This window comes from Diadema setosum, chromosome 1 (assembly GCF_964275005.1).
Source record: "Diadema setosum chromosome 1, eeDiaSeto1, whole genome shotgun sequence".
Taxonomy (NCBI): Eukaryota; Metazoa; Echinodermata; class Echinoidea; order Diadematoida; family Diadematidae; genus Diadema; species Diadema setosum.
Genome location: NC_092685.1, coordinates 22,330,546 through 22,343,256, shown reverse-complemented (window position 1 = coordinate 22,343,256; position 12,711 = coordinate 22,330,546). Strand labels below are relative to the sequence as shown.

Genomic DNA, 12,711 nt, shown 5'->3' with positions numbered 1-12,711 from the left:
CTCCCTACTGTGTGGGAGGGGGATACCCTCCCCCCCCCCCTCGCTCGCTTCCGTAGCTCGGGCTCGGTCGCTACGCTCCCTTGCAATACCCAGCTCAGCCCCTGAACCCCCCCCCCCCTTGGAAAAAAGCTAGATCTGCCCCTGCTTCCTAGGACGATGGAAGAATGGAATCTTCTACCAACAAATGTATTTAAGGTCACGATTAGGTGATGTGGATATTTCAATTTTCATTCGGGGGGCTAATTTTTAACTGTAACCCACACTTCAGTACTAAAATCAAGGTGGAGACAAGATAGCACATGGATTCAGCGTTTGAAGGTTCTCAACACACAAGGGTAATGCCACCCTGAAAAAAGATGAGCATGGGAGCAGGACTAGCCAAAGTACTCCAGCGCCATTTTGAATTTTGTCATACAGTTGTAACATTCTTGACCATGAATGACAAAGTTTGTTGAAGTACAATCTATCATCTTTTGTCCAACTTCTTCATCGATATTGGCTTGCTGCAATATGGGCACTCCCCATACAGTGTATTGAATCCAAGACCTGTCATGTTCTGGCGACTCGTTGGAAGAGAGCAAAGCCACTGAAAAGGAAGAGAAATACAAATATCATCACTGAAATGAATTCTCCCTAAATCAAAGTCGAACAACTTGGTCATGATACCGTGAGGACTCTGGTTGTTTTAACTGTATTACATTCACTCATATGGGCATAATTTCACACACATAATGACAGAATAGAAAAGAAAACATTACACTAATAACCCACAATGATATCATTTGGGTTGATACTGAGGAAAAAAACAAACCTTTTACAGTCTGATAAATACTTCATGAATTTCAGCAAAGGTTAGGGATATTGGGGATGGCATGATTATGTGAATCATATCCCCCCCCCCCCCCCCCCCACACACACACACACTTTTTTCACATCATCAGCCCTATATTGATTTACCGGAATCTGGAAATGTCCCGTTTGGAAGTGTCTAAACTTACAAATTTCTTTCATGACCCAAATCATTAAGTTATGAAGGCTCATAATTCTGCATAACACTGTCAGTCTTTGCAAGATATGCATTTTTTGCTATGTGGCACATCAAAAGCACACATATTTGTTTCCACTGTTTGTTTGTTTGTTTGTTTTTTTAAAGGCAGCTTAGATTTATGTTGTCTTTTATTTTTCTAGTAGGACTGCAATATGCAAGATGAACTTTTTAGTAGTCCCCTCCATTTCCAAACAGCCTACCTAACTAAGCATTAAATACTGCACATTTAACAAATTTATATGACTTAGTTTAACTGTTATCATATAACAATTCACTTACAGATGTAAATATTTGATATCATTACTTTGTATTCATATAATCATGCTGTGTTTTTGATTGTATATAATTTTGTTTGAAATGAAAAATGAAATGAAATGAGAAGATAGATCAGGTGCACTGAAGAGAGTAGTCATCAAAGACTTAGGAAGTGACCCTAAAGACACTAATACCTTTATATATTATTATTATTATTATTATTATTATTATTATTATTATTATTATTATTATTATTATTATTATTATTATTGGAATTCCAACACAAGAAAACAAAGAAGGAGTTGCAGAAGCAAAACTTGTGCATACCTCATGTAAACATGTCTGGTGAAATGGCTTATTGCACTGTGGGTTGTCACAAACTTGGTCAGGGATGATACTATCAAGGCGATATGAGTAACAGATCCCACATTCTTCTGTGAAGTCCTGTTAGATTGAGAGTAATCAACCACAGATCATGTCAAAAAAAACAAGAACAAAAACCAAACAAGAGACCTGTGTGTCTAGCGCTCACCTGAGCAGCACATTTTGCCTTACGACACCCAGAATTTTCAAACTTCGGCATTGCAGACCCCCCTCCCCCTTTTTTTAAAGAGCCAAAACTGTGCCGAGGACTCGTCCTCAACGGGTTAGACACATAATATGATATCTACAAAATTACAAGTTGAAAATTGAATACAGTTACTGCTGCTTTGCCTCTAAAACTCAATGAAACTTGTGATTGTGACTACACAAGCTGCTATGATTCTCACACACTTTGCAATGGAAGAATTACCTATATTGACTTCTAAAATCATTGCTCATTGGAAATTCAAATGTTCCTGTACATAACAAGACCGCTCACAGTAAAACATAATGGCACACACACAAACACACATGCTTTATTAAAATTATGCAAAACAAATCAACATTTTGCCTGAAAAACATCTGACGGCATCAAAAGTGTTACCTGTTGCTGGGAAGATGATGGCAAAGGGAAGTCCACATCCAGAACACTACGCAAATTGGCCAGCAAACTTGCTGAACTGTTCCACGTGAGCAGGTTGACATTCAGGTGGTGCCGAAGAGGACCGATTACTGCCAGAGAAGGTAGGGGGATGAGGATAAAAGTATGAGCAATACTTAATTGGGACAAGAGAGAAAACACATACACACACACACACACACACACACAACTTGCATCAAATTATGCATTTCAGCTGTAAGACTTACTTTTTACAGAAAACAAAAATCGTCCAACTAAGAAGGGTTCATGACCTCTGTCATATTCTTCTGGCATACAAATGTACATGTGTGGTTGGTATTTGGTCTGTTAACTAAATTTACATCATCCATATCTTCCTGAAGCAGATGACATATCACTATGGGCAAGCAAAAAGAGATATGATGTTCAGATGGTATCATTACATGCCTTGGTCATGTTTCTAAGCCTTCCAATCTCTGTAAAATACATGTGGAGGAGGCCAACATTAATACAGCAATGAGCATTTGTACAAATCTGTTACCAGTTTCTCAGTCTGGCAGTGAAAATTTGACTGTTTGTTTAAATGCTCCTTCTGTTCCAGGTCTCTAGAAAATAGGCTACAGGCCTATTGTCTCTTCCATCATTTGCATATCAGTAGATGAGTCTCAATAGTGACAATCAAAGAAAAACAAACAAACAACCAAACAAACAAGAGAAGAGACTAATCATAGTATCTTATGGTTACAATACATCAATCTATCATGATTATTATTACTGTAAAACATGATACAGTATATTCGCGGCATAAAAATTTTGCGAATTGCAGCCGATGGCCTTTCTCGCAGCATGAAATTTTTTGGAATTGCAACTGGCATCCAATGCATTTTGTGTAGGCAAGAATTTTTGTGTGCATTTTAATTTCGCGAATGTTGGCAAATAAAAATTTGCGAAATTAAAATGCAAGCGAACATTCCTCGTTTTACAGTATATCCAACATCTTCAAAAACCAATTTTGAAATGAAGATTGGATTTTGTCACAAGAATAATTCTGGATGCATCAAACACGTGAGTTAAAAATCACACACTGTGGTATGGCCAAGATTTTTCAGTTACAACTGAATCAGACAGTTTGATGGGAAAATGGTATGGTCACATAATATGTATGTCCAGTATATGTTATTGTAACAAATGACTCAAAAATATTGACAAAAAAGAATGGTCAAACATTGTTGCAAAGACTTGCAAGAAAAAAGAGCAGCACTAACATGACATAGACTGCATCTATGACACAGACTGTTAGATCAGTCATATGTATGTGCTATAGATGGAGTGGCAACTCTATAATCCATGCAAAAATGTTTGTGTTTTAAAACATAACAGTTGGGATGTCTAGTCTTCCTCTGGGCTTTGTAGCCATGCTCAACGCTGCTTATCTTAAAGATAAAGTCTGGCGAAGAAGAAAAGCTTTTCATTTCATTGAATAACAAGCCGCATTTCAATGTAAAATTTTAAATAAAATACTACCAATTTGTTTACAAAAGAATAAGAAAGAATAGAATAGATGGAGTGGCAACTTTTCGTAATTCATGCAAACATGTTGGGTTTTACAGTGTAACAATGGGATGTTTAGTATTCCTCTGCGCTTTGAAGCCATGCTGAGCGCTGCTTTATCTTAAAGACAAAGTGTGGAGAAGAAGAAAAGCTTCCCATTTCATTAAAGTACAAGCTGTATTTCAATGTAAGATTTTTAATAAAATACTAAAATTTGTTTAGAACAGTCAGAAAAGAATTCACAGGTATACACATGCATTTCTGTTTTCTTCGCACTGCACAAATTGAAAGGAAAAAGAAAATAAGTTCTTCTTGAATACTTATTATCTTTCATGAGGCACTCATTTGTGCATGTTAGTTTCCGGCACATTCAATTGATCTTTCAAAAAAGTACCCTGACACAGTGTGTTCCACCATGTTTTCTACTTTTTGCAGTTAAAAGTGTAATTTTCACACTGCAGTTTGAATTGCTGCTCCAATTCAAAGCAGATACATTTCATCGTTGCCAGCACATTGAAAGAGAAAGCAAAGTGAATCAGGGTGAGGTGTTTTATGCTGTGAGAGTGTGAGTCCTAATCACTGATGCCCTCTTCTGTCAATGCGACTGGACACTACTTATATTTAATAAGACAAGCGCATAACTTCTCAGCAGAGTCGCGCATGATTTCAATGAAGAGCAATTAGTTTTTACTCCATCTATTAAATAGCACCTCTCTGGTTAGCTGGCGTAGGATTGGTTGCACCTACCATGCTCCGCCCCCAGAAACCTGCACTGGGGCAGCATGTGGGGATGGAAGGGATCAACGGTGATTTGAAGTGACGAGTTGTTCCCTGCAAAGAAACAGAGGCACTCTTGTGAAGAGACACTGAAAGATATCCTGCACACAAGAAACTGAACAATTCACATGTGCTTTGGAGGAAACATCTGAGCTAAAACATGTAGAAAGCATGGGGGAGGGGCAGGAGAATATACGAGGTGTGCTATCAATCTTACACAGATTTGGAGGTATAGAAATAAAATATGCATTCCCCCCCCCCAAAAAAAAAAAAAGACAAAGAAAATATTATTACAGGAGGCAATGATGAAAAGTGGATTTAAAACATAATGACACTCATTTCTTACAACAAAAGATGCAACAAGTCATAATCTTCTTCACTGGGAGTGCAGACTCCTATGTCATGGAGCATGGAAGAATGTACATTAAGAGGGTGCATCAGAATGCCTTTGATATGCCAGTCAACCTACATGTTGAGGTGAGAGAAAAATCGCACTAACCTAATGCTATTCTGCGGTGCACATCAGCTGGTCCTGGTTTTTCTGGTTCCAGGATCCAGGCATTGGCATCAATCTCTGTCATCTCATCCCAGAATGGCTGGTACTGCTTAAGGCATCCCTCAAACTGGTTGAGAATATCCCGCAAGGTGCACTGTACAGAATGCCATCAGCCACATGATTTCATTTTTTTTTTTAATGAATAAAATGTGTTAACATTATAGTGGTAAGCATTTGTAAGTATTTGTTTGTGAAAACATAGAAATACATACCACGCCAATCAGAGTCTACAGAGTCAGTACCTCAGTAAGTGCTTGTATGGCAGCTTTTGTATGAATGCATTCATCTTGTGTGTTTTGTTTGTCTTATTTTTTTGGTTTGATTGTTTGTTTGTTTCATTTTTTTTTTTTTTGGGGGGGGGGGTAACATGTTTTACCTACAGTTCTGAAAGAGAGCAAAATGTGCAGTTTTCATGATATGACATATTTTGTATTTATGATGTAATAATTTGTCTCATTTTATTAATGTTTATCATGTAGATCATGTAAGAAATGTATGTTGCTGTTCCAATGGTTAGAAAAGAAGTGCAACTTTAAGACAAAAACCTGGATCAACATGACCAAATAAGGAGATTTTACGATGCACAATGAAAGTAAAAGACAGTGATTTGGAATTATTATTTTTTTGTTTAGGATGAGTAGACCCTATGTGACATAAAAATACGAGGAAAGGGTATCCCTGATGGTATGCCTCATACTGTCTGGAATGTGGAGGTCATTCAGGACGTAAACAGACAAGTTCACAGCTTGGTCAAAACAGGACCATTTCGGAGAATTCTTGGTTCCTGTGGACAGGAGTGATGACATCAAGCGGAGGCTTGACCGATGCAAAATGAAATACTTAAGAAAGTTTTGACAGGCAGAAAACGCCAGCCAATAAGAAATGGGGGCAGGACTTCTGTAACAACTTTCCAGGAAGTCACTTCATTTAACTTAGTTTACATGGAGGCCTATGGTCCAACAAATGTATAGATATGCAATGTTTAGGCGCAAAGTTCAGATGCAATATAATTTGTGGAACACTCGGGACCAGGCTACGTTACTTCAAGATTGGGAAGTTAGAGAGTAGCAGAGTGTTGGAATCATTGTGATTCAGGGATTGATGCATTTCGGCTCGGACAGCCTGACCGTCCAGAAGAGAATCTAGGAGGATCTGAGTTTAAACACCAACAACTGTTGTAAGTACATGACCATTTAATTGAAAGTTGTTGTGCCTTGTAAGTTTATATGTAATTCCCGATATGGCAATGTACGTGTGAAGTTTGTATGTCAAACAGAAGTTTAACTGCATTGTGGAAGAAAACGAGACCCAGAACAACGCTGAGATTTTAATGGGCTGATTAATCATCCCTACTCAACGTTGAAAGATAGTGATACATTGTGAAACATTATTGTGGAAATTATTTGTGGTTAACAGAACCTAGGATGGAATTATAAATGTGTTTTGTTGAATTTATATGAATAGAATCAAGGATAACAAAACACCTCAAATTATATGGGAAATATCATGTTATCAAATTAACAGGGTGTTTTGGGTTCCAGAAAGGACCAAGTTTTGGGTTCCGAGGAGGACCACAGTTTGGGATTCAGACAGGGACCGAAGTTGGGAAGCCAACGATCAGAAAGGGGAGACGACCTAATACTTCAGGAAGGGCATCGTTGACAGCCTAGAGCAACCAAGCAAGGGAGCTTCTAGAATTAACCAACGAGCAGAGCAACCAAGCTCAAGATCAAGTCAAATTGAGAATATGTACTGAAGTTTGTAGAATGTTATTAAGCTTGTAAACCATCACAACTTTGAAATCAGTATAATAACTTGATTGTTATATTGTAAGAATACTGTGTGATTGGCTATTCATTTTGAAGCACATTAGTTGCGCAAGTCAAAAGAGTTGGTTGAATGAATGGTCTGCTAACAATTTGCTGCATTTGGAGGAAGTCATCTATTGACTAAGATCCCAGTCGCAGGGAGGACTTTCGTTCCTTACATTCAGAGGAAAGTCCCCTGTGACACACATATAGCATCCAAGAGGAAAGTAAAACCATCACAACCTGAGACAAAAATCCTTGTGTGAATGGCTCACAGATAATCAAGTATCTAATGACACTGAATGTTGCATAGTCTTGCCTATTTCCCATGTGGTATGCCTTCATATGTTGCAAAGTATACAGTACACAAATAATTTTTGATATCAAAGCAAAGTATATACGTCAAAATGCAGTGAACTGGACTACATGCTTTAAGTTCCTTCTAAAAATATGTTTATCATGGCCACTATCAGCACTCACCTTGTGGTTCCAGTGCAGTTCAAAATCACCTGGCAGATTTGTACAGCATGTTGGGGCTACTGAAGGATACTGTATGGATAGAAAGAGGACACCTTGTTGAAACTGTGACACTGGCACATATTGTATACGTCAAGTTGTGTGTATGTGAATATATGTTCATATGTTATACATATAAATCTTACACTATGATGAGAACACTAGTATTGATAATAAATGAAGAAACATTGAGTGACCAGGGCCCTGCTTTGTTAAGATTCAAATTGTCAAAAACTACATGGTCAAATCCTACAATTAAAGAAAAGACACCATGAAAGTTGTATATTCCTTGAAAAATAAATACATAAACATACAGCAGTATTACTACAATGCTAGTCATTGTCACATGCAGTTGGGTTAAAACTGCACCACAATATCTAAATTATGCAAAATAAAACACGGCAAGTGCCAAAATGTGTCTCGCCCTTGTGGTGACCATCCACTCCCCAAGGGAAATCTACCATCCAAGTTTGGTAACAAACAGACCTATGGATCAAAAGTTATGACCCATAATAGAAATGCGCCATAAAAACTTAACAGTGGACTCTAAAAGTTTATTGACCCATGCTTGTGACCATTGACCTTGTGGTGACCATCCACTCCCCAAGGGACATCTACCATCCAAGTTTTGTCACAAATGGAGTTATGGATCAAAAGTTATGACCCATAATAGAAATGCACCATAAAAACTTAACATTGGGCTCTAAAAGTTCGTTGACCCCTGCTTGTGACCTTTGACCTTGTGGTGATCATCCACTCCCCAAGGGACATCTACCATCCAAGTTTAGTCACAAACGGACCTTGGATCAAAAGTTATGACCCATAATAGAAACGCGCCATAAAAACTTAACATTGGGCTCTAAAAGTTTGTTGACCCCTGCTTGTGACCTTTGACCTTGTGGTCACCATCCACTCCCAAAGGGACATCTGACATCAAAGTTTAGTCACAAATGGACCTATGGATCAAAAGTTATGACCCATAATAGAAACGCGCCATAAAAACTTAACATTGGGCTCTAAAAGGTTGTTGACCCCTGCTTGTGACCTTTGACCTTGTGGTCACCATCCACTCCCAAAGGGACATCTGACATCAAAGTTTAGTCACAAATGGACCTATGGATCAAAAGTTATGACCCATAATAGAAACGCGCCATAAAAACTTAACATTGGGCCCTAAAGTTCATTGACCCCTGTCTGTGAGCTTTGACCTTGAGGTGACCTTCATACATGGTAAAATGTGAAACTTTGTATGACCCCTCTTCCCTCGAAGTTTGATTGCAATTGAAACCCAGAGTGAAGAGTTATTGAAGTTTTTGTAGCGTTACGGACAGACGACGGACGGACGACGGACAGACAGATGCTGCAGGCAATCCCTTAGTCTCCCCTCACCTCCAGTGGGCTCGACAATAAAATGGGCTGCTAAGGTGAAAATGATGATTATCATCACGGGATGAAGTCAGGATGCTTTACACAGATTTCTGTGGGGGCAAGCTGACGTAAGTGGACCATGACAAACACACTCCTGTTCTCATCAATCTCAATTTAATTTTCTTGAATTTAAATCTAATAAAATACATGGGACACTTCTTGCGGAGTTGGAGTATTAGCACTACAGTATAGATATGACAAACAATAAAATAAAATCCAGAAATAATGCTGCCTTAATTGGTACACTGCTTTTAAGCACACTCATAAGCACTCTGTGTGATGGAGCAATCTATATTCATACTTGCTGGTGTAGTTGAATCTTGATGGTGTGAGTAGTGCCTGAAATTTCCTTGGACAGTAGCTCAAGCCTTTTGAAGTCAGCATCAATGTCACTCACTCTGTAGCAAAACCAAAAATTAAACACTGAGCAATTACATACAAAGATGTGATACATGTCAAAAACCACAAATGAAGAAACAAAAATAAACAAAAACTGGCATTCATACACCCTAACTCAGTTTGTAGCATGCCAAACTACAGTGGACTCCCATTATAACAATGAAGTCCATCAGGACCTGCACTTATCTTTTTTTATATCGACATGTCGTTATAACCGAACAAAATGAGAAACAATAAAAATACATAGAGTGGACATAAATATTTGGAGCCTGAATTTTTACTTTGTTGTAACCGGAGTTTGTTATAACCGTGTTCATTATAACGAGAGTGCACTGTACTACGGTTAAAATCAATGGAAAGTGCAAAGTTGTAATCTGACAGAAATTCAACAATGTAAGCATCATTCAAATAGCAATTTCATTCACATTTGCATATGTCTAACAGGTACATATACTTTACATTCAACTAAAGTATTTACATTACATTACATTCTATACCAAACTGCACTCCTACAATTCTAAAACTCCTTGCAAGCTCTATAAAGATTCTCTTTGGCTGTCTCAGGTTTGTCATCAAGTATATAATAGCAGTACATAGCCCATGCATGCGAGTTAAGTTTGAGTCATTGTCTTTTTAAATGCATTTTCATAACTTGCTGTCGTGGGAGATCATCATGACCATTTCCCTAAGTATCCATACTTGCCTCTCCCAGCCTATATCCCCAACTTCTTGGACTATTCTCGAGTAAAGAGCCGAGTCATCAGCCAGTTTCAGAAGAGGCATTCCCGTCTTGCAGCCCTTTTTCTTGGAGGCCTCCAGTAGGCTGCAGAGCTCTCGAATGAAATTCTCTGGGTCGGTGGCCGACTTTAGCCTACTCTGGATCATTTTTCTGTGTTTGCGCAGATGACGTTCTAATCTCCAGTCTCCCCACACTCTGTCCGAAAAAACAAGAAAAAAGCACTAACACGAATATCAGGATGTGGCTCATTAATGTTTTAGAAGACCAATAACCTTTCAGTGAGGCCAGAAAACTTTGAAAGAACTTTCTATATCTTGTTCTAAATGGTTGACCAGACATTTGAAATGTGAGTATAAGACTGAATATAAAATCTTCGCAAGACAATCTATTCACTCTGAAATGCACATACACAAGGAGTAGTCATTTCTTAACTGCAGCAGCTTAACCCACTTAAACTTGACTAAAAGAATTAAATACATGTTCATTCTGATGCCAAATACCATCTGTAGGCAAAATGTAAACAAAGAAAGAAAAAAGAGAGAGATATGCAGAAGGATGTTACTATGTTTAATTCAATAACTGACACAAAATGCATTGAACAACAGGTGAGGAAGAAAGAAGGAAAGCAGTTGGAATATTGAGAATACACATGTAGCACCTTGCGCCATGGAGGCATTTATCTAGAGGAAGCTCCAGATGAATCTGATGCTCTTCTCCCTATTACAGAAAAAACAAAGAAACAAAACAATGAATGATACTGAAATACGCATTGATACTCCTTTTTTTTTTCTTTCTTTTTTTTTTTAAAGGGGAAGGGACTAGTGGCCAAAGTAAATTTACCCTATCACATTCTTCTAGAAGAGGATAAACATAGCGGCAAAACACACTCTTTTGATTCAATGCATATTTGAGAAGATCGGTGGCATCGCTCACACATTTTCTGTTTTGGCTGTGTTGATGATGTCTTTTAGTTTCACAAGTGTCCCACTGGACTGCACATAACAGTTCACTGTATTTCTATTCCTACATATGAAGGGAAATCATGATCACCATTTGCATCACTTGGTTCTAATGGTACAATCATGCAAAAATGATGACTTTTGTATGGGGTGGGGTGGGGTTTATAGTTGTTGAATTATGTACAAAAGAATTATTGCATGATCATTGCACATACACAACACTGGACATGAGAGTCATATGAGGTGATTGGTTCTTTGCACTATCTGATCAATTTGCATATTGCATAAGCAAAATCACTTTTGATATGAAGTTGGCTAAAATTAATGATTCCATATCTTCTTCTTTTTTTTAAATGAAACTTTCAACTCTTCAGTATGTTTGATTTCATTCTTCTTGGACATGATGAGGAATTCTGTTATAATCACACATTAGGCACAAGTCATTATTCTGAGTGAAAAATGGAGGGTAACTAGTAATGGCAGGTTACAAACAGTGGATTTACCTGGACTTTTATGATACACATCCATACTGTCCTGTCAAGGTTCTGTGGAATGAGAACGTGCCAAACATCTCCTCGGCTCATTGCTTGCTCTTTTCTTGGGCCTGCTATCTGAAAGGGAGTAATCAATATAAAGGAAATTGAAGCCCAAATGTAAGTATGGATTGAGTGAAAGCAGTCACATTAGAAACTCTAGTAGAACAGATATGTGAAAGTTTGAGGGAAATCAGACTATCAAATCACAGACTGAACATTTTTGATGTTTCTGTGCCATCATTGCTAGACAAGAAGACTACCGTACTATCATCGATCAGGTCACATGGAAAACATCAATTCACAAAAGTATAAGAAGAATCCATCATGTCCCAACATCATTTCATTTTTCACAAACTAGACTAGCTGCTACCGATATATTCCGTCAAGTGTAAATCAAAAGTGTCAAAACAGCGAAAACTCCATTTCTACTGGACTCGAGTCTCCCTCAGATTCAAATATTCGTGGTTGTTCCTTATTGTAAATTTATAGTAATTTTAATTAGATCTAGAATGAGTTTGTGCATATTTGGAGATCAACTGACGAGGATGTGGGACTAAAGACCAGTACACTAGCGTCGAAAAGATGTTGTGTGGTGTTCTGTTCTGTTATTTACAGTCCCCACACAGACTCAGAGAGCTAACGTTAGAACTTATGAGTTGCCTAAATAAATTACTCTACTGTACTGTCTCTGGACTAGAGTCTAGATCAGAATCAGGGACAGGGCAGTGGCAGTGCGAGGGTACATGTAACGTTAGCTAGATAGCGAGTAACGTTTAATGCCGGGGAGCTCCTAGTCCTAGCTCCTTGCAAATTTACACGTTCGGGCTGGAGCTGCTACCTGGTCGCAGCAGTTAATATAGCGAGTAGAGCACAACAACTGACAAATAATTGGGCACATGGGACTGGGGTGACGGGGAGAGTAATCTTCGTGCCTTTTTTTTCTTCTTCTTCTTCTTCATGTAAGTAATAGAGATATTCCAGTGCAGCTCAATATACTTCAAATGGTCACAAGACATATTACAAATGATACAGTCGGATAGAAATGACACTAGAAATCGTAACTCGAGAATCTATCATACATTCAACTCACCTGCGGCTGTAGTTCGCTTCTCTGATCCCTAGCGGTTAGTGTAAGTGTTTATACATGTACAATAGGA

At 38.2% G+C, this 12,711-nt stretch overlaps 1 protein-coding gene across 1 annotated transcript; it reads right to left on the bottom strand.

The window, feature by feature from the left end:
- Nucleotides 1-256: 256 nt before the first annotated feature.
- Nucleotides 257-12,647, bottom strand: LOC140228397 (E3 ubiquitin-protein ligase FANCL-like). The gene is made up of 11 exons (XM_072308618.1): nt 12,634-12,647; nt 11,522-11,629; nt 10,718-10,776; nt 10,024-10,254; nt 9,223-9,319; nt 7,458-7,526; nt 5,113-5,263; nt 4,584-4,667; nt 2,271-2,398; nt 1,631-1,747; nt 257-586 (listed from the first exon to the last, which is right to left on the bottom strand). Exons 2-11 carry the CDS (start codon nt 11,600-11,602, stop codon nt 467-469), a joined length of 1,137 nt encoding a protein of 378 aa, XP_072164719.1. The 5' UTR covers nt 11,603-11,629; nt 12,634-12,647; the 3' UTR covers nt 257-466.
- Nucleotides 12,648-12,711: the final 64 nt, after the last annotated feature.

What these genes read in the sequence shown, in the direction of transcription:
- LOC140228397 (XM_072308618.1), bottom strand. Translation starts at nt 11,602, where the DNA reads ATGAGCCGAGGAGATGTTTGGCACGTTCTCATTCCACAGAACCTTGAC. An exon ending in CATCATCTTCCCAGCAACAG is followed by an intron (nt 1,748 to 2,270) that starts GTAACACTTTTG and finishes TCAATCTAACAG; the next exon opens with GACTTCACAGAAGAATGTGG. An exon ending in ACCAGACATGTTTACATGAG is followed by an intron (nt 587 to 1,630) that starts GTATGCACAAGT and finishes CTTCCTTTTCAG; the next exon opens with TGGCTTTGCTCTCTTCCAAC.